This window comes from Pelecanus crispus, chromosome 2 (assembly GCF_030463565.1).
Source record: "Pelecanus crispus isolate bPelCri1 chromosome 2, bPelCri1.pri, whole genome shotgun sequence".
NCBI lineage: Eukaryota > Metazoa > Chordata > Aves > Pelecaniformes > Pelecanidae > Pelecanus > Pelecanus crispus.
In genome coordinates this window covers 76,814,028-76,841,010 of record NC_134644.1, presented here as the reverse complement: position 1 = coordinate 76,841,010, position 26,983 = coordinate 76,814,028, and the positions used below count along the sequence as shown (strand labels likewise).

The 26,983-nt window shown below is 43.6% G+C and overlaps 1 protein-coding gene across 1 annotated transcript in view; it reads right to left on the bottom strand.

Moving 5' to 3' along the window:
- NEDD9 (neural precursor cell expressed, developmentally down-regulated 9) overlaps window positions 1-26,983 on the bottom strand; it is a 73,776-nt gene that overhangs the window by 15,697 nt on the left and 31,096 nt on the right. The window contains exon 2 of the mRNA XM_075705554.1: window positions 5,148-5,588. Coding sequence (XP_075561669.1) covers window positions 5,148-5,588 — 441 coding nt within the window. The remainder of the gene's footprint in view (window positions 1-5,147; window positions 5,589-26,983) is intronic.

Here is a 26,983-nt window from a genome sequence, read left to right as displayed (position 1 = left end):
TTTGTGAAACAGCACTGAGTGTTGAGGCATTCCTGCTGCACTCGGCAAATTTGCTGTGTGTTTAGCACTTAACACTGAAGCAATATTTTGTTACGAGGGATAAAAATCCCTAAGTAGAATTTGTAATGCAGAAGAAAAGAGGGACTATGAGATGACTGTTTGGGCCATTTAAGGAAACCATATCACAGGAAGCCATAGTATTTCAGACTTGAGGGTAAACGGGGACGTTATTCTACCTTGGAATGTAGATGTCTTTTGTAGTTTGGCAAAATGTTAGATATCCTCCTATTCTTTCTGATGACAAAAATGTATCTGCCACACAGCTCTTTACTATGCTTAATCTATGTCTCTCCTTACTTCATAAATGTGAAAACAGGCAAGAAAAAAGATAATAATGTAAAGGCAGGCTTATTTCCGGAACAAATGATATATGCAGCCGTTTGTTTCCTCCCAGCTAAGACAGTACTTGTTTAATTGCAAGGAAAAACGTCATAACGTGGCTAACTAGCTTCTGCTACTGAAGTCTGTGCCAGAACTGTCAGGGTGGTGCTGCTTGTGGGGTGGCGTTTCCACTTTCTCATGGATTCAACCAATGTGATTCTAACATAAATAAAGGCTAGGGAACAAGGTCTGTTCCCTTAGCCGTGGTTTACCCAAACCTCCTGCTGAAGGCAGTGAGCTCCTGAAAAAGGTGGAGATCACAGGATGGCAGAGTGTGAAACCCTGGAACTGTCAAGGGCATGCTTATACTTGGAAATAGGCCAGGGATGTTCACACGTGAATGTGAGCTCCTTTCCTATTGTGCTTTATCCACTTTTAAAAGGTGGATAAAACTGAGTGTTTCCTGAACTGTAAAGTTCTAGTTCAAACAGACCAACAAACAAAAAGCTGATGTGTTCCAAGTTGGCATTAATCTCTGTTTGCCTGAGTTTGTCCATGCCTTGTGGGAGCTGTAGTTCAGGGCTGGTAACCCCTGCAGTACAGCTTCTTCCCTGGTTGAACAGCTGGGGTGCATCAGCCTCATTCTGTTTTGTGCTGATTTCCCTTGATCAAAAGTTCTCCTAAAAGCTACTGGTTCCTACAGAAAGCTTTCAGGATTTGTCAAAACTGTTCTCCAGCAAGGAAATGTTTCCCTTAAATTTTTGGCTAATGCTATTTTCAGCATGGCAGGGACAGCACAATGCATCAGTTAGGGCAAACACTGAACCAGAAAAAGTGTTTAAATTATGGTGGTGACTTTTTTTTTTTACATGTAGCTTTCCCTAGTTTAAAGCTCATGTGTGAACTAATGATTAATCACAGATTCAAGAGAGATTTCGTGCTTTGACAGCACCTTTCCCAAAGGATGCTCTCAAAGCAGTCTGTACAGAATGAGCTCCCTCCATAATTGCTCCCTCCATAATTACCCCACATATTTTGCAGGTGAGATTGCTGAGGTGCAAGAACACCACTCAAGACTAAGCAGAAGTCTGGCAAAGATAAAACCCAGGTTTCCTTAATGTCAGATTTGTCTGAATGTTCCTTCACTTTGCTGGTCGCAGCAAAAGCGAGTAAGTTTGAAGGCAGAGCACAGAAAGAAGGAATAAATTCTAAGATACAGTTTTTGTATCTTAATGCTCCTTGGACACTCTTCACGCTTAAGGGTGTAACCATTTTGTGACTAAACCTGCAGCACAGGTATAAAAGCTTGGGGCTAACCAAGGCTAATTTTAAACCATGCCTCGCTATCTCTGTCGCTGGTAGGCTGAGTTTTAGAAGGCAGTATTTTTATTTGATAGAAGGAGCAGATACAGCTCTATTGTCAACAACTAGCGTGGCAGAATCAATTCATCATTATAATTACCTGCCTCAGGACTCCTTTTTGACTTGCTTTGCCTTTCTTGCTAATAAGATGTATTACCTCAGCACAGCTTTATAACATGCCTGCTGTTGATTTACTGTTGCTTGAGGCTAGACAATTCCTGCCTGACAGCAGTTCCTAAGCTTTGCCTGTAAAACTTGTATGGCATCCAAACCACACATTTGCACAAAGAAAACAGGCCAATGTGCACAGAAATGGATAGGATAGAAACTGCTGCTCGTTCTGCTTAGAATGGTATCTAGAGGACGTGGTCTCCTCTAGCTATGGGAAGGAAGAAGGCTTATGTACAGGACAACTGCATAGCAAAACCCTTCAATGTCCTTAAAACTGCCAAAAAGCACAGCTTGCTAACCAGCTGATTCTGCTGACAGAGGAAAGCAGAGTGGCTCACTTAAGCCACTGGGGCAGGTGTCACACAGCTGAGAGAAGAAATTCATCATTTTGGAAGTGAAAGCAAAGATTCCCAAAATCAAATCTTCAAGACTTCCAGCTTTCCTTAATACTAAGGATTGGTTTTATTGATCCCTAGAGGAGGAGGATTTGGAAGACAGACTCTCCTCAGACAAAGGAGGCAAGTGCTAAAGTGTTTCCCCTTAATTAGGCTTTTCTTTCACAAAGGCATTAGCAGATAGTTGCAGCTGTAGCAGTAAAAATCAGCTTTTGCAAGGTTAGGATGATAAAGAATGGAGTATATTTTACCTCGGACTCTTCTGTTACTAATAACCCTACAGTTCTCTCTTGTCTATCATGGTTTCAATTCCAATTGGCTCTTTTTAGTGTAGAACTGAGCAATTCCAAGGGACCAGACACATGTCTGCCTCTGATCGAAGCAGATCACTGCCATAAGGTTTGCCATCCAGCAAATACACTTCACTAATACACAGTGAATACTGAGTCTCAGGGCTCTTAGGCTAAATAAATTTAAAGTCCAGATTAAAGTGATCCTATCCTAAGTAACAAGAATTGGTTAGTGCTAAGCAGGTTGGCAACTACTTTGCTGAGGGTAAAATGCTTTATAAATGTGCATGTTTAGTTTATTCTGCAGTTGGCAGCGTAGTCATTTGTTTTCATGCAGCATAGCTGACCTTTCATAGGTTGCAAGGAATTAAATGAAACAAGTTCTAAGTCAGCCAAAGAAATGGTCTTAATTTTTCTAAAGAAGGTGACTTGAATTCAGAAAAATGCATATTCAAACTTGCTGAAAAATTTCTAGGCAGAAACTTAGAGAAAACAGGTGCTTTAGTGCCTCTGATTTTTGCATCTCATCAAGAAGTTTGCACTTAACTGAAATCTTTGTTTTAATTTTCTCAGTGTATCTAGGGTTTTAACACAGTCCCTGTAGCAACCAGGTTTATGCAGAATGTCCTGTTAGCTTCAGTGGACCCGGAGAGGGTGGGGGGAGGGAGAAGAGACTTTGCATGCAGTTGGAGAACTTTTTCCTTTTGGGCTTAGACTGTGCAGTGTACACACACACTTGCATTATGCTAAGTAAACTATGCCAATGGTCATTTAGGCAGGTCAGATCCTAAAATTACAGTACACAGTACTTATTCTGAGCTAGTACCTTGGGCTTCCCAACAGACTTCAGTGCAGCTCTGCAGTGTGGTACATCTCCTGTGGCCCAAGCTGACTAGCTGAGGCACCTCTGTATAGCGCTGTAAGGTTTCATGCAGACATACACAAAACTGATCTCTTCTGTGCTGTCACATCAACAGGCTACTTCCCAGGTGTTCACTAAATACCTTGGAGGGTATATAAATGCTACTGTGGATAGCTAAACTGTACTGCCCCTGAAAAAGATTTCACTGTATCTAGTCTATACGGAAAGGAGAAAAGATGTGAGATTTCTCACGAAAACCCACATAATTACTCCAACCAAGATCCTATCTCTACCTGTGCAGCAAGTGCAATTTTCTCATTTTATCTTCCTGCACGCCTTACAAAGCATAATTGTGGAAAAGCTGAGCAAACAAACCTCTTTGTAACTTGACTTGGAATGATTTCACAGATCTTTTGCTCGGAAAGAAAAAAAAATCCTTTCTTATCAAAGAAAACAAAATTATAACAAGGAAATAAAAGCATTAGAAGACATCTTCCAAAGGCCTGATACGAAAAAGGCTGAGTTGGGGGTGAGGTGGGGGAAAAACCTGAAACAGACTGTCTTGTCAATCTAAATTAGGAGATGAAAGTTTAAACCAGTCAGGAACTTCCTGACAGAGACATCATCTGCTCACATAGCTTTAGAGCTTAAAGCATAGTATTTATATCCAAGTTAAGGAGGATGCTAATAGCTGTAGCTGTTGAGCTGGGAGTGGAGGGACTGTAGGAACTTCTTTTTGGCTTGGCAATAAGGGATCCGAAAGGCCAGGAGTATCTCCTCCCTTCCTCAGGTACCTTCCTTAACCCTTTTCAGCCACCAAGGCACTGTGTGCCACCAGGGTACCTGGCAGGTACCCTGTGAAGGTAAAACTAGGGAGTGAAAGGAGATGGGGACAGCCTGAGAGAGATAGAAGGAATAAGTGGGGGGGTGGGGGGGTGGGGAAGGGAGGGGGCAGGGGGGTGCGGCAGTGGCGGCACATAATGCATGCCTCTCACTGGTGCTTTGGGAGCACTCAGCTGCTGCAACAATGGCCGCACTGCAGAGCTGTTGCAGCTCCCACTTTCAGTCAAGAAATTTAACTGTAGATAAACATCAAGGGCACTCTTACAAACTTTAGGTTTGGTATTAAAACATCCCTTATTATCATCATCCTCTTGTTCCCTCACTGTTCCAAGTATGGCCCTTGTCTCATCAATCATTGCTTTCTCTTTTCAGTTTAGACCCATTGGGACTTCTGCAGCAAGCCAGTACGTAATTTTTAATTAAACAAAAATTACTTGGGCAGATGATGTAACTGTTCATTAATTTGTGGGAGAGTTAATCTTACTGCAGTAGCTCTCTTGAGCATATAATGCAAGAGTGCCATAGGCAAAATGTGCTTCAGCCTCCCTGGGGAGCCTGTGAGGACACAAGATCACATACTTGCCCTCACCTTTAGCAGCTGCAGTTGCACAGCTCCAAAATACTCTACTGTGTATCTCAGTTGTGAATTAAGCAAGCTGTTAAGGGCTAGGCCTTTCTTTCCCTCCCACAGCAGTAGAATTACAGCAGTAACTTTATACAGTTAAGATACAGGAAGGATAAATATAGGAAGTCCACAGGCTATCATTAGACATTAACCACATCACTGGTGGTCAGCACAGGTGACCTGCTTTGGAGCTATAACATGGAAGCAAATGCACGCACCTTGTTAGTCAAAGCTGGACCATCAATACATCTCTGCATGGAGGGTGGCACCTGGTAAATATCTTGTCCTGCTAGACCATGACCAGTGGGTATTTGATAAATTCCCTGATTCAGATGGGAAGGTGGCACTTGGTAGACAGGGTCCCGTGCTGAGGCATGTGAGCTTGGCACTTGGTAGATCTTTTGCTGGTTGAAGGATTGATGCATCAATCCTGGACTGGACATATCCTGGCCAGAAGGACTGTCCTGTACCACTGGACCTATCAGGAGTTTCACACGGTTGCCTGGAACGATGCCTTGCCGGCCATGTAAGGAGCAGAGCCACCATCCTTCAAGACCTTCGGTGTTCTGTTCTATCACCGTCAAAATGTCTCCTTTGCGGAAGGCCAACTCTTCTGCGCATTCGGGGACATTATCGTACAGGGCTCTTGCCATAAGATTCTGTGGAGAAAGAAGGGCAAGAAAAACAAATGAACAAACAAGCTAGAATTTTTCTAAAAATTAAAGTAAAACCTCAAGCACAGGATTCCTGTCCCAGTTTGGAGAAATGAGAGGCTTACGCATGAGCAACACTGCTAGTGAGAACTTTTCCAGTAATACTAGGTCAGATAGAAGCTCTTTATATGGCCTATTCACCTGGACGGAAATCAGGAGAGTTCTGCTCTTGGTATTGAGATGCTTTTCCTGTGACTGGGGGCTTGTATCTTCATCTCTTGACATTGATTACCCTATTAATGTGCTCTGTGTACTGCTACAGCTAGCTAGCTGATATTTAAAATAAACCTTGAACAAGACTCCTGGGGACATAATCCAGAGCAGTTGTTTCCAAACATTTTTACATTTGCAGGGTCCCAAAAGACTTTCCACTAGAAGTGCAGATCCCATTAGTGTAAAGACAGTGGGCTGGCTTTTCTTAGCTGCCACCTGCAGGCTCCTTAAAGTCAGGGATCTGTAGACCACCTGGTGAGAAAAAAACGGCCTAAAATACAAATTGACAAAATGTCACAGCTCTCGAGCTATGATGCTCATGTTGGTATGTAGCTCTGTGCTGCCTTATTCTTTCTGTAAACTTCCTTGGTGGTGTGGCACGGCACAGCATAGCACTAGCTTAATAGGTAAAAAGCTTCTTCCTCCCCCACTGCCTCAAAACCACCACCATTACAAAAAAAAAAAAAAAAACACCCAAACCCAACCACAAAGGACAAGGCTCCTCAGAGTCCCACTCTACAGACAGATCTGGAAGAGAACATTATTTAAAAAATAATGTGCTAGTGACCCCAGCTGGAGTCATGCCTTTGCCATTGGGAAAACTGTACCAATCTATGTGGGCCTGTCACTATGTCAAAGAGTGTAAGAACTTAGGTACCAAACGTTACCACAGAGTGTGTCTATATGTAACTTGGAAGGAGTCTAAGGACAGCCAAGGAGTGTCTTTGACCTGTGTCAAGATAGTTTAAGCATTCCTGTATGCATTTTGCTTGATGATGTCAAGCGGAGCAGTAACAGTAATACAGGAAACTTCACACAGGTCTACTCCCAAGCATTTGTCTAGTGTTTCAGGCAAGGTTTGCAGCTTGCCCTGACCTCTGTTTTGTTGTGGCTATGCTACCAGCAGTACCTCTGCTAAGAAATTTTAAGCCAACTCTGAGTTAATGTAAGATTGTGGTCTGTGAGGTACAGATGTGTTACTAACAAGTGCATCTCCTCCCACAGATTCAATCAGCTCCCTTCTGTCTGTCTTTGCAGGCCTTGTAGGGCACATCAAGTTCTGAATAATCAGCCAAGCTTAGGTATTCAGTGGAAAGTAGGCAGGCTGTCTGTACTGACATTCTTGGACCCCTCACAAAGACCGTGAACACTTAATTTCTTGGCCCTGGTAATGTTTCCAAATGTGTTGGCAGTAAATGCTCCATGCCTGCCTGCTTTTTGGTGAAGGCAGTCAGCAGAGACAGTTATAAAGTAATTGCAAGCACTTGAAAAAATATAGGGAGCCCTGGATCTCAAGTGTTCTAGCTAAAGTATTTGGAGGCAGTACACAAACTGAAATGGTGCTAATCCACTGTAAGATAGGATATGCAGCTGCCTTGAAGATTTATCTTCCCTCGGTTAAAGGGACAGTGTCAAGTACAGTTTAGTGGTTTTATCTGGTATATTTATCCTCCTTCTTGGACATATCAAAACTTTTTTTAATCCCCCACTTGTTATATCTTTTCCCATTGACATGCACTGATGTTTTCACGTCATCTCTGTGCTTCATCAAGACAGCAGGCTTCCATATGACCTTGCCCAGTTCAACTTTTCTGAAGTGTAGCATACGGCCAGGAGGTTGTATAAAGGGCTGACTGGTGGATGGAGAAAGGGGAAGCTCACATGTCACACAAAAGGTAAATGAATATACTTTTCCCAAGACATGGTGGAAGCGTGAGATCAGTTTTCTCTTCTCTGAATGGGGGATAATCTTTCAAATGTATGAGAAACACTGGCTTTGCCTTTCATCAGCATCATTAGTGAGGTCAGTATAAATTAAGCTTTGGCTTGGAAAAGCAGGACTGCCATTTTGAACTCCCAAGTAAATAGCAGCACTGGGGCCCACCATTCTCTCGCATGTACGTCTACTCAGCTCATCAGTCAACAACACTAAGAAATGCGAATAGAGAGAAAGCAGGGAGCAACTTTGTCCATGCCTTGGCAGAACTGTAAAACTATTCTTTAGCACGGTCAAAATCAGTGGTCTCTTCTTGAACACTATAGCTATGCTCTTGCTGTGTTGGCTGCTCAGCTGAGCCCAAGGAGCTCAGAAAAGGTCCTGTCTAGTCTGAATATTCAAGTTAATCTCTTATCTTTCTACACTTCTAATGTGTCTTTCACAGGCAAAAGTTACTAACACGACTAGCTCAGCCTGTGCAACTGACTGTTTAAAGGAGACTTTTGCAGAGGATGTTGTTTAAAGGAGGAGGAAGATTATGGGGGGAGGGCACAAAACAGGCAGGCTAAATCAATCATAAATGCTTATTCTTCTACACTTCAGTGATTAAAGGTATTTGAAAAGCCTGATTAGCTTCTACAGTGAAGCAATTCTCACAACAAAGCTGGAATGGTGGTAGAATTAGAGCAGATAAAAGTTCCCATGTGAATTTTTTTCCAGTTGCTCATTATCTCTGTCCCAGTGACCTTCTCACCACCTGGTGTGCAGCATGTTAATACTTTCTGGATGTGTTTCAAGAACTTCTTTGCTGCAAACAGCTTCAGATTCCTGTTGTCAGTGTTAACTCAGGCACCAGCATGTGAATTATACTAATTGGCTGCCACTTGTTTCACAGCAATTTCCCCAAGGCCTTTTAAATAGCCCAGAGCCATGCCACCAGCATCAGTCACTGACGGAGCAGTGAAGCAGGCAAAATATTCCTCCAAGTAAGCACTGGGACCAAAACCACTAAGCCTGTTGCTTGTTGCCAGCAACATAGGCACTGTTCCTGCTAAGCAAACCTTCTGTGCCTTGAGCATTACCCTGACTTCAGTCTTCCTTCACAGGATTTCTTAGTAGGAGCTTCAGCAACAGTGTCACTGTTCCTTTCATCAGTGAGCTGAGTCAGTCTTGAGAAAAATGAAAGCTTTTGAAAACCACAGAGGTACCTTTAACCTGCTGTGGTGATCAAAATGGTAGTGTCTACTTTTCCACACACAGAAAGAAGCCCTGGTTGAACACACCTCTCAACACTTGTGGGCTTTATCTGGATTGATTTGATAAATTCTAGTAACTTTTGGATACTGTGGGCATCATAGCCTACATCTCACAACACTCCCTCTCACTGGTCTCATCAGCTGGGGAGGGATTATCTGGAATTAACTGGACTTGCCCTTGGAGGCACGGATCTGTCACTCATCTGCCTGTGAAATAGGCACCAAAGCAGCACTAACATCTCGTATGAGAAGGCAAAGGCACAGCAGTAACCTTTTTTGTATGACTAAATGCTAAAAAAACCCTCGTCCATTTCCTGAACAAATTGGCAATAGAGAAAAGGCTGATGAGAAACTTGTCTTGGAGCTTGTTTTGGCAACTGGCAAGTTGCACAGAAGTCCCTTTATATTTCTAATACAAAGAAGAAAGAAAGGAGGGCAACAGATTCAGAACTCCGAATTCAAATTCTGTAATGGCAAGGGAGAAATGATCTAATCCTAGGTAGGGAAAAATTTTTGGTTTGCCATAGAAATCAGCTGTGCTTCATAAAATGAACATATTGGCAGCTGCCACCTTCTTTTAATAAGATAAGGAATGGTAGTCTCTGCTCTCCTCTGGTCCAATTAATTAGCTACATGATAGGTGCAGTGGTGCTCTCCTCAAAATCTGAAAGTACCTGTGGTCTGTATACAGCTCCATTCTCTTGAGCCCTCTGTGTTACAGCAGCCATACCTCAATTAATGAGTACTTCTCTGCAACTAACCATTGACTGAGAAGATTTAGTTCAGCTTTTGTATCCTCAAGCCTTGCTAGTAATACTGGGATGTTTGGAAGTTGAAGCCAGGGTCAGGCCCCTACCACATTAGTACTCTGTACAGGCAAAACAACAACAAAAAATTGTTCTCAAGAAGCTTAAATTCCTCTTAACCTTGGACTCCTAAGTGCAGTAGAAAGCATCCTCTGTAAAATCACTGAAAAAAAAAAAAAAAGGAAGTTTCTCGGTGTTCTGTTAAATAAAGCGCTATCCCAGTCATCAGCAAGTCCAAGCGAAAGGGAGCCTGACCCTAATGACTGCTGCCTGGGGATTTCAGCTGGAACGTGCTGCAGGAAAAGGCTCAGCAGACTTTGATGCCTTGTGTCAGAAGCTCTGTCTAAAGAAACCTAAAACTGAAAGGGATACTCTCTAGATTAAATGCAGATTACAGTGCCCATGGTCCCAACTTTCTACACTGGTTGAGACAAAAGTAAAGCTTTCAAGCTCTCTCTAGGTAAAGTGAACTGGGGCTTGAAACTTCTATCTGAACTTTCCTTTAATGCCAGCTGCAAGTCCACTAGATGACCCCAGAAAGATGTAATTCATATTCTCTGCACACCTTAGATTTTTTTCTTCTCTTTTGCATCCAGGATACATGTCCTAGTAAAACCTGACTGAGAGCAAAAGATGCTGCCCTGAAAGCTGTCAGCTGTTCTACTTGGAGAACCTGAAGCAAAAAAAATAAGACACTCTCTTTTTCTTCTCAGATGCTGAAGGGATTACAGGCAGATGCATAAATGAGGTCTATTACAGAAGAGTCAAAGGTGCCTCCCCTCTCCTTAACAGACTGCAATTGATGGTTAACATGCCTGCAGCTGAATAAAGATATAAGAAAATACTTCGAAAAACATGATCTGTTTTGGTTGGCCTTCCCTGCAGCAAAGGGAACTAACAGAATTCTGTAATTTGTGGCTTAGAGGATGAAAAGGCTGTTTGTTGATGAGACTGAGTGGCAGAAGAGGGAAGAGGCAAGAGTTAAAGAGTGATGGAAACATCTACTCCTGTTGGAGTAAACACATCCAGTGACGTGGGTAACAAGAGCGTGTGAGGTGCCCGCAGCCATGGAAGCAAACACAGGAATAATAAGTGATATGCTATGAGATCAAATACAATGGACTCTTTAAGGGCTGAGTGTTGTGGTGCCAAGCTCCTAGTGCAGGGCTGCCCGCTTGACTCCTCGGCCAGCTCTGCAATGAATGAACGCTTGAGGAAAAGGTTCAACCAACCATAAGCTTGAAGAATTTCAGTCGCTTCCCTCAGAGGTGCGCTATGAGGATGTTCCAGAGCACGCACGCTTGTGGATACTGATCCCTGTTCTGTGCTTGGCCGGCGGGGTGTGTTTTCTTCTGCTTTGTCTTGTTTTTAAATACCACTTCCTATGTGTAGAGTCTATGTGAAAATAGAACCAGGGAAATCGCCTCTGCCCTTAAACTGAAAAAGGGTGGGATCCCTTTTTTCTATTATTGGACAAACTGTTTCTTAAAATGCAAAATGGCTTCTCTTCTATGTTTAGCTAGCTTATGAGAAGGAAGGAAGAGAGGAACAAAGGAAGGGAAGGTGGAGGGAGACACCCCCAAAGGAGTCTCTATGCACAAACCAGTAGCTTCACTTTGGTTGGATTTCTTTTACTTATCCATTGCATAATATTTTTAATAGAGATTCCCCTCTCTCCTTTTGGTTTCCATTACCCCTTGTTTCTGCTTTGGGTCTCTTTAAAATGATCACTGCCATTCCAAAGTAAGCTTAAGCATTTACATACCCTTGTGGTTGTAATGGGCCTAACAGTAATGATTTGCCTGTGAGAGTGAAGAACCGATCTGAAAATCCAGTAATGAGTTGAATTTTATTTTGAGAGAAGTAGTTTGGCTACAAGCAGTACTGGTAGAAGAGAGGGAAGTTCAGTCTCTGTTGTGCCTTCTGACAGAAGGGCTTCAGTGCAAGAGTCATTGGACAGTTTGGTGCTTTTTAACCCATATCTCCTTTTTTATTTCTCACTGTTGCTGCCCCTGAAATAAAGAATTTATTGTGCTGTGTTTGCAAGGAAAGAAACTACCGAGGCACATTAGGTAACAGGTCTGTCTATAATAAGTAACCTTTCCTGAAGGCTACTTAATACAAGTTGACAGAGGTCACTGAATAAGAAATCCTGCCTTGAAAAATGTCTGTTGCTGGTCTCCTCAAACCTGGAAGAAGGCAGCATGAACAGCAAAGGCAGTATCTAGGACACATAGAGCTGCACTGGCATGTTCTTAGACGTGTCCCAGTGGGTACTGATGTGGTGAATGGACTGCGAAATGGTGCTTTGCTGCTTGGTTGTTAACAGCCCCCACACATGTGCAGACCTGTAATAGCTAATCCCAGCAACAAGCTATGTGCAGATACTTACTTTTTATCTTGGTGGCTATGTAGAGGTGGCAGGAAGTGCTACCACAACACTTATGAAAGAGCTTGCTGCATTACCAGGGTGTTGCAATTACCACAACTTCAGCAAGAGGACTCTGAAAGGCCCTTAGCATCTAGTTTAGACTGTGGGTCTGGAAGCTGTGAGCTTTCCTGGCTCAGAGCTAACGACAAAAGAGGGAGCCTGGCTGCAAAAGTTCAACATAGTAATGTTTCAGTTGACTTAGAGGCAAAGCCCACAACTCCACTTTTTAGGCACTCTCTTGCTTTCTTCCACCAAAAACCACATTTTGTTTTAGTGCAGGTACTTTTCTGGTCAAGTGATGCTAACCCAAGTAAGCACAAGTCCTGCTGGATGGAAATTAAGGCAGTTTTCCATGCGCAGATTTGGAAGACTGATTTTACAGCTAATGAGAGAGCAAGCCATGAGGTTAATGGCCTGAGCAGAGCCTTAAGGAGGACATATCTTCATCCACCCTAAGTATCCTTGTGGTCTAGTTTCCATATATCTCTGGAACAGAGGCTGCAAGTCATACTAAAGTATGCCAAGCTGTGTGGAGGTTGTGATGTGGAAAACCTTGGGTCTGCAGGGGAAAAAGGCAAGTGTCTTATTTCAGTGTTCCACCAAGCTGTCCCAGCCCCTCTGTCTGGCCTGAGAGGCCTGAATTTCAGAGTTCATTCTGCGTGGGTGTTTTTTTTGTAGTGTTACCAGTTACACAGAAAGTAAGGATGAAAAATGAGACTGTCCCCTCCTTACTGGTTCACACTTGGGTAAGCCAAAGTAGGCATTGTTGCTATCATGCTCTGGATATATTCACTGTCAGTTTTTGCAGGCACAATACTCTACCCAGCAGGGGTGGCAGACAGGCAGCAAGCAGACTGACTAGAGCCTGGGCACTTCATACTCCTGCTCGAGATGCTGATATGGTCCATCAGTTCACCCAAGACTGGGCTTCAAATGTAACGTAAACATGTGAGAGATCAAGTGCTGTCTAGTCCGAGAACATTTTTTGTTTCAGCGTAGCTGTTCCATTTTAAGCAAATAGGAGATATTTGTGTATCCAGTTTTTTATAGGCAGTTGGCAAAGTACTTTGCGAAACTGAGACACAGCGGTGAACCTGCAACGTGGGAAGGAATCTAAATGTGTGAATCCAAAAGAAGGAATTAGGAGGGTACAAAAGGGGAGGGGGGTGGTAAAAAAGGAAAAAATGTGAAAATGAAGGTTAGAGCAAGAGACCTTAACTGAAGCTTTGGCCTGTGAGAATGAAATATGTCATTATTCTGCACTGAGTGCATCAGCTTATTGGTGTGCCTGACATTTCACACTGGGTGAGTTGAAAAGACAGTTTTCTGGCTCTATATCTATTAAGAGCAACAAAATGGTAACTCTACATCGGCTAGAAGGACAATAAGCCAGGCTTTATTTGTTTGGATGATATTCTTTGGTCTCTTGATTGAGTTTTGGTTTTTGGCTTGGCCAGTTGTATCTTAGAGGGGATGTGAGGTATGGGGATGCTGCTCTGTTTTCCTGGGCATTACAAAGGTAATCATAGACAGATAATTTTAGGTCAGATGTTAAATAAGAAGTTGATTTATCCCTTCCGTTTCTGATGTAGTGAAAGATGGATGTATTGTGTCACAAACACCATCTGAATTGCACAAAACTTCTAAGGCACTTGGTGAGCGTGTAGGGGTGTTTAACAGAAGCAGCAACTCCCTTTCACTACATAGCAACCTTCTGTTTGGAGTCTGTGCAGTGAGACCCAACAGGTCATAGCTATGCTAAAAAAGGGCATATCTGAGGTAATACTCTTTTGCTCAGCCCTGGGGAACACCCCTGAGATTAATGCACGCTGCTCCTGTGTTGTCAGACCACCCACCCTGTTTTGGAACTATCATAGAAGGCAGATACGGTTAGTGACAGTAACATTTACAGTGAAGCAGAGCAGGGATCCATTGATGACATATCCTGACATTCCCCTTCCCTCTGAGTCTCTGGGGTTTTACAGGAGTGCTGAAATATCATTTTCTTTGCTCTTTCTGGGAATGCAAACCACATCGCCTGACTTACCTTGAAGACCTATTAATATTTTGGGAAATTCCACCACACCTAACTCACAAAGTTTTCTGTATATGTTTTACCCTCGTAACCAGTTTCCTTTCCCCCCACCCAAGGAAGGGTGTGATCTAGTTCCATGACTTTAAAAGGTCTTTTCAAATCTGTCTGAGGGCTGTGTGCCTTCTGTGACATCGGGGGGGGGAAGGAATAAAGCATGCAAACAATAGCCTTAGAGTAAATATGATCTCACTGTGATTAAACCGCAGTACATCAAAATCAAAAAGCAGATGGAAAACCTAACCTCTTTCCCTCAGGCAAGCAATTAAAAACTTAATGAAAGGAGATCGGATGTTGAATGCTTAAGAATTGAAGGAGCAGAGCAGAAGAGGGGGAAAAAAATAGAAAGAAAGAATCCTGAAACGTGTGTTTTGAGTTCTCAGTTTTCCATTTTCTGGCATTTGCGATTAGTCTTCTCCCAGACAAAGTTTCCTTAAAAAAAAAAAACCCTCCTCCTAAATTTAACCCTTCTCTGTGCAGCTCTGGGGAAACAATCACAACTCAATTGTCAAGAAACCATAGCTATGTAGACATAGGACCTCAGTATTATCACCAACTTATTTCTGCCTGATGTCTTCAGCTTTGGAAAGTATGATTTTTTGGGGTTTTTTTCCCCCTTAAATCTAGAACTTAGCTGAACTGGCACATGCTCATCTTTCCCCAAGTCTCTCCAAAAATTCTCCATAGAAGGGAAAGCCACCCTTCTCTGTCACTTTAGTGTCACCATCTGGGATACTACACAGCAGCCACAACTTGGGATGTCCTGAGAGTCCAGCTTACTGAAGAAAAACAAGCCTGGGAACTCATGTTTCCAGGCTCCTGCCAGCCTTCAGCAGGCTGCTGGGGGGACAGGCAGCAAGTTGCCTGTGAATTGGATGTACTTCCAGGGGAGCAGGGCCTGGCTGGCAGATGAGGCTTGCCAGGTTTGGTCAGGGCCTTCCCAGGGCACTGGCCAAAAGTCAAGTCGTCTCCCAGAACAGCTCAATTTTGGCAAGTGGACATTTTCTAGGGAAGCGTACCCCTAAAGAAGGGAGAGAGAGAGTATGTGGGTGTGTTTTAACCAGTTATAGTTACTATGCTTAGTCTCGGATTGAAATACAACTTCAAGTGTATTCTTGGTCACATGAGAGATTGGTTTGTGCAGTTTCTGGGCTGTAAACAAGATAAAGCAGTATAAGCAGGGAGAGAGGGAAAACAGAGAAGATACCTGCTCGTAAACTAGGCCCTTGTATAGCAGTAAAAATTGGTTTATCACCCTAAGCATTTTTAACTGGATATAAAGTCCGTAGGGCAAAGGCATTCATGACCCTACCTACTGCAAGCTGTACGATAAACAGGGAGTGCATACTTCCAGTTGTTTTGTACTTTAACCCTGTGGATCAAAAAATTCCTTTGGAAGATGATCATTGTATTTTCATGGTCTGTATTTTCCTCCCCCTGCCCTCAGATAAGCAGGACATTCATTGGAGGAATTGAGACTTACTCCTAGGATCCTTCATCATTTTCTAAGATTTGTTTTCACCAAATGATGCACAGTATTGCTCCTACTAAAAATTTCAACCTCGCTAATGAATGAGGCCTGCTTAAGAAGGGGCTTCTGATATGCTGACTGCATTCCTGTAGAGCAAATCCATTCTTATTACTCTTCCTTTTCCAGGCAGGCTAATCCACACTGACTGTGAATGAAGTGTTTTTAAAACAAATACAAAAACAGAACAGTGAGAATGGGCCTCATCCCTATAGAGAAAAACAACTACACAATTTTTGTCATGCTTGTGTTTCTAGGATTGCAAACTATAGCTTTAGCAGTCCTGTTTCTTGTCAAACACAAGCTACGTCCAAATCTACTGTGGAAAAATGAACTCCTTAAAATTAAGACAGTTTCCACTACTGTAATGTCTAGACCAAAAGGCAAAAGAAAAAGGTTGCTTGCCAAGAGCAGCCTGTGATAGACAGGCAGCAACATTCAAGGGCTGTACTCTTAGGTGCTGTAAAGTGACCCAGCTTCACTGACAAGAGTTGCAGCCATTTACAGGCAGCAAGGAGTACCTCTAATTGCAGCTTTACTCAGCAGTAGCCCTACTTCACAAATATTGCTGAATACATGCCATAAATATTCTTTTGTAGTACAGTCCCAGAGGACTGTCTGATCAATCTTACTGAAGACCTAGCATAAAGCATCTTTCAGCAGTCAGAGTACTGCTGTAACCGGTAAATGTCCATTTTTCATGGATGCTTGGAGAGCACATATTACATAAAGAAGCATCTTGAAAAGTGACTTGTACCTTTACGGCTCCAAACATCACTGAATGTGGGCTCCTACGGAGGTATGTGGACTTTAATGTCTCAAGGAGTTCAGCTACTTGTTGCCATTAAGTGTGGCCACAAATGGGAACAGTAGAAGATAAGAGTTCTCCACCATTGCTGCTGCTAAGGCGGACATCTGTGCATGCTCCTCTTAAGTGCTTACGCTGCTTTAAAAATTAAATTAAACTCTAGATCTTAGAGACAGGTGGGTTCCTAACTGCTGTTGGTATGAATGGGGATTTAAGTACTTAAATGTCTGCGATAAGCTAGTCCAAAGAAAATAAGCAAAACAAAAGTGACTTTACCTAGGCCCCTAAGTGATGTAAGCCCATCTATTGTATGCAAGTCATTCCTATGCCCCCAACATCTTTGATAACAGCAGTGTGACAGGGAGGAAGCCCTATGCTCCAGTCATGGTTTTCTATGCTTTGTATGCACAGAGGCACAAGGCTGTTTGCTGTTTCCAGATACTGAGGGAACATCCTCTTCTCCTGCACTTCGGTGCAAAAGCAGGACCTCGTGCTTGGCCAAGGACCACCATGAGTGCAAGCTCTTTGCAAGAAGGCAAATAGGTTTCTTGTCTCCTACTGTTTCTAAAGTTGGCCAAAGTAGCCAATAGCTACACCCATTCCAGTACTGGTGCATGGAGGTGTGTGTGACTTGGGAGAATTGCCTCATTCGAATTTTTACTCGGGTCACTAGACACACCTGGCCCTGCTGCAATGGCTTTGGTATTTGTAATGGAGCACAGGCGGTTCAATAATATAAACTTCTCCACCACATGCAGGAGTTCAATGTTCAGTGATAAGGTATCAGTGCAAGTATAATCTTTGCTAACGCTGCTTGTTGCTGTGCTTTGGATCATAAGATTCCAAAGGTGAGTTTGTACATGATCTCATGAATTGTGGTCCAACACTTAAGAAGTTCACAACAACAGTTCATGAGACTTCTCCAAAGGCTAGCCTGTGTTCTACAAAATAGTGGTTATCAGCTTAGAAGGGTACAGAATTCTCCTGAAATGTACTTAAAAGTTTTCCTTTGCAGAAGATGTTTTCGTAAAGTCTTACTACTAGGCAGTTCTCCTGCTCTCTGATCCAGTGGAACCCCCTCTGATCGGGTCTTTTGATAGTATGGCACTGTTTGGAATGACTAGTATTGGGTCAAGGTACCTCAAGGCAAACTAATAGTTTAATGTGCCTGCAACCTCTAGCAGGATCTTACAAGCACAAACAAAACCCCCAGATTAGTATCTAACACCTCTTGTACTATCTAGGGTCAAACTGAATTGGAACTATCAAAAATATAAGGAAGACCATTCATGTGGCAGTTCTGCTTCCCCATCATATACTAGGAACTGGACAGAGAGAGATTAGACTACCAAGTTTCTTGATGAAATAGACTTGCAGCTACATTACTCATGAGCAGCTGTTAGCATAAAAACATAGAATTTTAGAAATCATGCAAAAAACCCTGCATGCTGTTAGCTGTAATGCTTTGTGATGACTCTTCTTCCTCTGAAACAAGTCCTGTAACATCCCTAAGCCTCAGCACCTCCATCTGTAGAACAGAATTAACAGCATCTTGCTATCCTACCAAGTCTTTGGGAAAGCAAAAAAATTCTGTCATAGCAGTTTGTCAAATACCCTGAGGTATTGAGGCAGTTATGTCTATTAAGTATACAAATACATACTTGACCCAAAATTGGAGACTTATCAGTAGTACATAAGTCTACGGGGAGGGGGGGTATAGGGCACACAGAGGCCACAGTGGAGAACAGCAGGAATCTGAACATGACAGTGGCCCTCCAAGCTTTGGGAAAGAGCCTGTCCTACCACTACATCTCACTAGTGCTGCTGCTGATTTAGGCCTTACCCTGCTAGACTTCTGCTACCTCCCTCCATACATGCACAGAGGAGAAAAAAATTGCAAAAATTCCATTGCAAATTCACGATGGTAACAGACAGCACAAACTTGGACAGTTTCTCCCTTTGTTGGTTTGTTCCTCTAGTATTACCTTTTACAAGGTTTTACAGTTCCTATTTACTTCTAAGTTTGATTGTTACCCTGTGATTACTGAGATACCAAAAAAGAAAACCCAAACCAAAAAAACCCAACAAAGAGGACTGTGAGGAATAAATGAAACGGAGAGGATTTGGTTAGTAAAGTACAGGCAGTTCTTTTCCCTTGACAGGGCCTGACACTTAAAGCTTTTCATTGCCAGGGTTACAAGCAGCTTTTCACAAGCATTTCTGGTTGGGGATATAGTATTTCTTGCTAGTGACACTATTTTGTTTGTCTTGGCATGCAGGCATTGTAATCAAGTCTATATATTATAGGACTGTGCCTTAGCACAAATCGCAGGCATTTCAAACCCTATTTACTTAGGTTTCTTCCTTGCCCAACAAATTGTCTAAAAATAGATAATCAAGACCTCATACTTTACATCTACGTCATTTGCTTTGGCTTAAATGAGGTAAGGAATGTACTTTTCTTTTCCTCTCCTCTTTCACTAACTGTTTGGATCTTTTAGTAAACAGATAAGTCCCTCTTTTTCCTTCCCCCTCTTTTTTTCTCTTGCTTGTGATCAGCCAACAAGCTACAAAAGCCTTGTTATGATAATGTCTTCTCCCTTTTGCTTCTGTCACACTTCTATTGCCAGAGATAAGGGCGCTGAAATTGCTGGCCTGATATATTCTCTCCCATCCATGTTCTTCTCTGATCATGGTAACCCACTGGTTCCTACATAGAATATTTTAGCTGTAACTGCTTCATTCTTGGAATCACAGTCTGGGTTTGGTTTCAGAAAGGGTTGATCCTACCTTCGGGATTACAGAATACTGGAATAGCAGCCTATGAGAACTTGATGGGATGCAGTTTTGTGGTACATGGCGATTTAGCGCAAAAGGATGCTGTTGTCATCACATGAAGAACTGGGGTATTGCCATAATACAACTGCACCCTACAGGAATTGTTTCTGAAAGTAGCTTTGACAAGTAGGACTAAGAAATGCTTACAACAAGTATTTGTTATGCTTAACATTTCCTATTCCGTTAGAGTAACTTTTGTGTTCTCCAGTATTTAATTAGTACATGAATGGTAGAACAGGACCTAATTTGGGGTCACATTTGTCTTTGCTTTAAAAAGTCACATCTTCACTGAATTGCACACAGTGTGCAAAAGATAGAAGTGTAGAGACATATATAAGGTAAAATTCTGAACTTGCTGAAATCCATAGGGATTTTCCCCCGGCTTTCAGAGGACTTGGACTTGAGTATTATGTTGGAAGACTGTTTAATGAGTGGGATGGACAATAAAAAAACTTAGGTGAAAGAAGAGAGGGAACAAGTTTTCAAAACCTTTAGTGTGCAAAAAAAGGGGCAGACTAAGTAGCAGAAGGGATTTCTAGACCAGAAATGACTTTGGGTTTAGTCACACTGAAAGTGAAGCCAGGAGTGATGGAGAGATGTACTCAAGGTCTCTCACATGAGTCAGTTCCTCTTCTGTCCAACTATTAATACTCTAATTAGCTACAACAAGCATCTCAATCATTTCTTTAAATGAGGCTTTATCTTATGAACTATCACAATGACAGTAAAGAATGACAAGCCCAGTATAATACCAGAAGTTAAACAGACCCAACTCTGCACCTGGAAGCTAAGCCACCTCTGAAGTGATGGTATGTCCCCAGGCTGGCCACGAGCATGCCCTGTTCCTTTATTTTCTGTATACGATAAAAGCTACAGGACTTTTGCTTTCCTATAGAAAATGTACAAAAAAGAAAGAAAATGTACAAAAAAGAAAGAAAATGTACAAAAAAGAAAGAAAATGTACAAAAAAGAAAGAAAATGTACAAAAAATGAATGAGCAGATAATTTGTTTATACGTTACTCCAGGGATAAGAAATATATCTAAGGATGACGTCTGTCCCAGTTAAACAGTGTAAGTAACTACTTCACATTTCCCAGGGAAAGTAAACACCCTAGTCTGACAAGGTTTTTGAGGCCAAAACCCTCAGTCACAGTCCTTTTTTTTTTTTTTCCTCTCTAATGGCTTGTTCGTTCTTTTGTCTAGCTTTCTGTCTAGAATTACGTAATCACAAACCCAAACCAAAATGCTCATTCCAACCAGACAGGGCAAAGGAAACATGACAGAGCAGGGAAGCCTTCCCCCTTCTGAGCCACCCTATCAGTCCCTGTTCTTGCAGTGCCACTTTGCTACATATGAAGCATGATCTCCTTGTAGCAGCAGCACGATAGATACGAGAAGTCAGGAAGCTGTGTAACTATGCAGGACCATTATTTTGCCACTGGGATCCAAGTGTCGCTTAGCCATGGGCAGTTGGAAAGCAGTTCATGAGCTCCGGACTAGCAGCGATGCTGCTCTTCTACCCCCCAGTGCCTGACACTTTGTGGTAAGAGTCACAGCTTTTCTAAGCAGGTATAAAGTCTACCTGAACTGTTTTGAGGGGGGGTAGAAAGGGATAGGAGATGAATTTGATCTTGGACTTCAAATCAGTCTGTTGTTTGAGACAGAATTTAAAAAAAAAAAAGCCATCAAATCCAGATCAAAATTTTCAAAGTCCTGACATATCCTTGTCTATCCATATCTTATATGATTTCTTTTTCCTGGTTATTCTTAACCACCATGAGATGGAGAAACTGGCAGCAGCTTTGCAAACTTAACTCTGAACTTTCCCAAAGTTTGGTTATCAGAGATCCTAAAATCTTGGGCTGAGCTCAGAGATATGTGGAAATGCACAAAAATCTCTGTATATTTACCTAGGTATCACTTGCACATCTCATTCTGCCCACCTTTAAGCCTTATACAATATTCTAGCATCAGAGCTCTTTAATGCTACACTGCCTAAATTCAGTAATAAGATGGACTTCACTTCCAAAGCAAGCTAGTCTCCAAGTAAGTATATAATGTGTGACATTTGGAAATCACCTTTTTATTGACGTTGAAGTTATTTTTGGCAGAGGAAGGAAAATTTTTCCTTCCTTCCACCCTTTTTTTTTTTTTTTTCCAATCACACAAGATTACAGTATGTCTGTACAGTAATCTAACGCCCTGTGGGCAATTCAGTACCTTGCCCAGACATTTTTAAGTAGAGTAATATTAGGATGAAAGCCTCCGCATTTGTGTCTTCTGAAAAAAAACCAGAAACCAAAAACCCACCCTCTGGTAAAAGGTTAAGCTGAAATCACTTATTTTCTTTAACATGGGAAAGGGGGATAGGCTACCCAGTTTTTTAAATACACGGTTGTGTGTATACATATATATATATGGGGGCTTTTGGGGTTTTTTTTTTTGTTGCTTGTGACCCCTCAAACAGACCACTCTGGAAAAACTGCACTGTGATAACAAGACGTGCACAAAGGGCTGGAAAACGGGTGAATTGCACCTCGGGGAGAAGCAGCGATACCTGTCCCAAACCGATGCTGGGCATCCCGTACGAAGCCGCCTTTCCCGAGCCACTGGCCCTCACGCCGTTCGCCGGCGCAAGCGGCAGAGGCGCCGAGCCACCGGCCGGGCACCCCCAGCGCTGGGGCGGCGGGGAGAAAAACCCCTTCTCCCCCCCACGGCGAGCACCCCCAGAGCCTCCCCCCCGGTTTGCCCCTCGCTTCGCTGCCCCCTCGGGCACCTCCCTTGGGGTCTCTGTGCCTGGAGGCCCGGAGCAGGCGGGGGGAGGCTCGGCCGCCCGCCCCAACGGCTGCACCCGCCTGCCCTGAGGGGAGCCCCGAGCCGCCCGCCTCCTGTCAGCGCTGCGGCCCCTCAGCCAGGGCCGCCCGGGAAGCCGCTGGCAAACCCGTGAGACTTTGAACGCCCGCCCCTGCCCCTGCCACTGCCACTGCCACTGCCCCTACCCCAGCCCCGGGACGGTCGCTCGCCCGGCCGCCGGCTCACCTTGTACTTCATGGCTGCGGAACGCTCAGGGGCCCGCGGCGCCGCTCCACCGCCGCATCGCCGCCGCCTCTCCGCGCCCCGCCGCCAGGCTACCCCGCTCATTTGCATAGCGCCCCTCCCATTGGCCACGCTCGCAGAGGGGGCGGGCCCTGCGCGGCCCCGCCCCCTGCCTCCCCTCCGCCGCCGCCTCCCTGCAGCCGCCGCCGAGGGGAGCGGCCGCGGCCAAATTTGGGGGGGTGCCGCTCCCCTCCCCCCCGCCCGGCCTCCGTGTAGCGGGGGGGAGAAAGCCCCCCAGGGAGCGAGGGCTGACAGCCCTGCTTGCTGTGACCCAGCAGCACCTCGAGTTCTCGGCATGAAGCGGGAGGCTCGGAACAAAAGGCCGCCTGTGCGCCGCCCCCCCCCGCCCCCCCGGCTGCTGCCGCCTGCGCTGCGGGGTTCCTGGGCCCGCCAAGGGTCAAAGCGCCCAGGCTGTCGGTGAAGGCAGCCCTGGGACGAGTGGCTCCGAAGTGGCGAAGTGGGGAGGCACAAAAAACGCCCCGGGCAGCCTGGCCTGGTTTGGGGCCTGCAGGGCCGGGGCCTGGCAGCGGGGAGCCCCCCGAGTCCTGCCAGACCCCCGTCCGTCCCTCCGTCCCTTCCGTAATCGCCTTTTTCTTGTGCACCTTTTGGAGGGGTTGAATGCTTTGTGCTGCTCCGTTCCTGTCTTTGCGATCCATTTTTGTTCTCGGCTGTCCCCGAAAGATCATCTTTTAACTGCTGCCTCCCGAACCAAAACGCCGAGTGTTCGCTTTGCCTGGGAAAGCCTGCTATTTAAACACTGAGTAGACACCAGAGGCCAAGATGGCATTAATGACCTAGAGGTGGCCATTATAAAGAGTGACCGTGGCAAATAAGGATTATTTGGAAGAGAGTAATAATTAACTCCGGCATCTTGGGGGCAGGAAAAAGTGGGGGAAAATAAATGCGCAGTGATCCTCCATGCTTTTTAAGTCAGACCCCGTAATCAGGCGCAATTAATATAGTGCACATAATAGGAATCTTTGTGTACGGGACATACTCCAGCTTGTTTAGATGAACAGGAAATAAATTCTCTCCTTTTTGCCCGAGTTGGATCTTACCCAACATTTCTAGGTCACAGATGGACTCAAGACTATTTCTAGTGGCCTAAGGAAAAACAGAAACGAGTAAACTTGTACAACCAGATTACAAACATAACTTCATTCCATAGTACAGTGATATCCTTAAATTCTCATGTGACTAACCCTCTAGAGAGGGATCCTATTGCTAAAATGGCTTCATGGCTTCTAAAGAATGTCATACTTTTATCTGCAATCTCCTCCGTTCTCTAGTTCCGGCATAAAATATGTGGTTGTACTATACAAATCTACTAAATGAATGCAAAAATAATTTTTTTCTATACCGTCTTCTTGACTGCACATGCCCTAATAGTTCATCGGTATGAGTCCCTGTCAGTACAAAAGATGTCTCGGTTATTAGTGAGCAAAGTGAGCATCTGCTTTCTGCAGTGCGGAGCGCGCCGCTGTGACTGGGCTCCCTATGCACTGCTGTAGCTTCACTAGCTATAACTCCTCGTAGGGGTTTTTCCTCTGGGTTTTTCTTTCTGTTTTTGTTGTTGCTGTTGATTCTTCTGATTTTCCAAGAAGTTACTTGAAATAGATAGTATTTTATACGCGTTGAGTTTGGGGCGGTATTTTTTTAAGTGTAGCATCAAAATAAATTTCGGCAGTTTCAAGAGAATACAGCTCATTTGTATGCCGTGTCCTTGGACACTTCATTTAAGAAAATAATTCTTCCAGTGATTATGCATAGCCATCTTACTATTAGGAGAGTGCAAAGTTAAGAAACACTGTAGAGTTTGGCCTTTGATTTTCTTTTTGTGTGTTTTTGCCCTTTGTACTCCAAGGATAAAAATTTCTCCTGGAAGGAGAAAATTTCTCCTAAGTACAGAGGAAGCAATGGCTAAGGTGTTAGCATGGTATTGGACTAGCATCCAAATCCCGTTCCCTGAATTAAGCTCTGTATAATCTCTTTATGTGCCACCGTTGTCATGAAGATAAATGCATTAAAGATTGTAACACCACATTAGTAAGAACTAGATAAGTATCAGAGACAAAACCAGGAAAAGTAGAATCATATTTCTGACTTCACCTATATTTAAATGCAGAGAGCATCTGGTTTCCAGTCAACCCACCAATAGCCATACTTTTCATGTAATTGGTGTTTTTCCTTTTTCAGAATGCTTTACAATTATGTTATGAAACCTAAGCACATTTGAGAAGCTGTGCCTTCTGCTTTTGTTGTAGCTTGCATTGCTTTTAGTGTATGTAAAATGTCCCTGACTGATCTTAATATGAGGTAACAGATGTGTTAATGTAAAATTCTAGTTGGGTTGTTCCCTTGTATATATTGTTTTGCCTTTATCGCTCTCCGTAACTCATATTAAAAACTTTTAATTAGATGCCACTGGAATGACACTTTGGGCATGAAAACACAAAGTCTATCGGCGTTGATAGCTATACTTTTACAATTCTGAAGAAGCAGATAGAAGAATTGTTATTTTACAGGGAGAAAAAGAGATTGCCATCACACACCACCTCCTCAGTGAAGTCCCACTGCTCATTTTATTCTTTATATCTTCTCTCCCCCTCTCGCACCTGCTCCATTTACCATCTTAGGTTTTCTTTGCACTTTGAGGGAGTTTTTAATTTCCCCAAGGGTGAAATACGCCCACTTAGTGCAACACTTCTAGCAGAGCTAGCAGCGTGGCAGAGCTCCCCAATCTGTCAGGAATATCAGGAATTAGACATACCGTGAAAGAGAGATTTGTAAATATGATCCTCTAACCTTGACACATTACTATAAGAAGTCAGGATTGTGGCAAGCACACATTCGTGGTTAGTGCCAGCACTTTGCTGTTCTTGATGACCTTCTCGACTGCCGTGCCTTTACTATGTCATACTGTATTTTAGGCGTAGTCTAGGAAAGTTTTGTGTTGGTTGCCTTGGATAATCAGCTCAGTTATACAATGGAACATGCTGATGAGGAAGCCGAGACCTGGCGCTACTGATGTCTGTGTTGTAGAGGCAACTTGAGCTATATTACCAGGATTTATAACTACAGGGTGCTATTGAAGTTCTCAGGAGGGTAATTCATGTAATGTGTCTTTTTGCTTCACAGCACAGCAATGGCTTGATTCACCGCCTCGTATTTTATTCCACTGCAATTCTAGTGGAGTAGCAAATGGGTTCTGTGACTTTGTCTTGTGCCTGCATGAATGGCTTTTGTTTGTTTCTTTGCTTTTGCCGAGGGCAATTAATATTACTCTCTGCTCATTTGGGCAGCCTGCTGCTTGTCTCCTACTCTCACACACCATCCTGGTGAGCTTGTTGCTTGCTTTCTTTCTCACCACACCACTGCTCTGTGTCTTCCCGGTACCCTCCTGGTTGCTAGCTGGGGTTCTGAGGGATTTGGGGGACGGTGGCAGGTGAAATGGTAGGGCAGCCAAAGGGACTACTTGTCAGCCAGGCTCTGTGGCTCGTCCACCACAACCCTTGGCACACAACGTGAAACGGAGCTGTCAGCCAGGCTGGGAAGGGAATACTTGTTGAAGCAAATTAGCCAGCTATTGCCCTGTGACAGTTGATAGGAGAAGAACACAAGGCAGATATCCTGCTCTGGAAGGTTACTCAAAAAAAAAAAAAAAAAAAATCCCTTGTTCCTATTTCCCCATGACATAACCTGAGAAAAAAGAGACACAGCAGAGTGTCTCCCTCACAGTTGAGAGAGTCTTTTCAGGAAGGGTCTTGTGAGCTCTGTGCTTGGGAAACACTGAGCTATCTTTTTTTTTTTTTCCCCTGCACAAAGCCCTAACTATCCTTTGGATAATGATGTGTGGCATCTGCATCACTTCTTGCTGTGATACTTGGACGGGGGATTGGGATTAAAATCAATTTAATTACAGTGCCACTGCATTTCACGAGTAAAGGAGTCGTGGTAATTAGCCTCGGTCCTGCCGCCTCTATAATGCTACCCAGACTGGTTCAGTGGGTATGCAGTGGATGGAATTTCTTCAGTATAGAATGGTTTTATACACACTCAGAGTGGTGGAATTTGCTTGCTTGGACAAATCTGTTAAAAAAGATGAAACGCTGCTGTTTCCTGAAAAGAACGTTAACAAAAATTCACCACTGACGTGGGCAGGCTTCTGTGTCTGTCTGCACAGAAAGGCCCCTCTCCCACCTCACTAGGAGATAATGAGAAAAAGATTTCATTCTCACCCAAAGAAGGGAATATTTTGCATTTCAGCAAACCAAAACAAAGTCTGCTCTGTTTTTCTTTGACCAGTGATGGAAATGTTTTCAAACAAGCGGTCTGTTCCATGTAACAGTAACAGAAGTCTGTCCTGGCAGACAGAAGGGTGGGTAGCCATCGCTGTAGTGGTCAGTTTTAAATGCAAGGGTCAAATTGTGAGAATAAAAATTGTTAATAGAAGCATCTTTTTAAATTTGACTGTCCTTCACCGTTCTACCTAAGATGCCTTTTAACCACAGAGCTAGTTCACTTGCCTTGCTCTAGAAGTCTACATTTCCTTTAA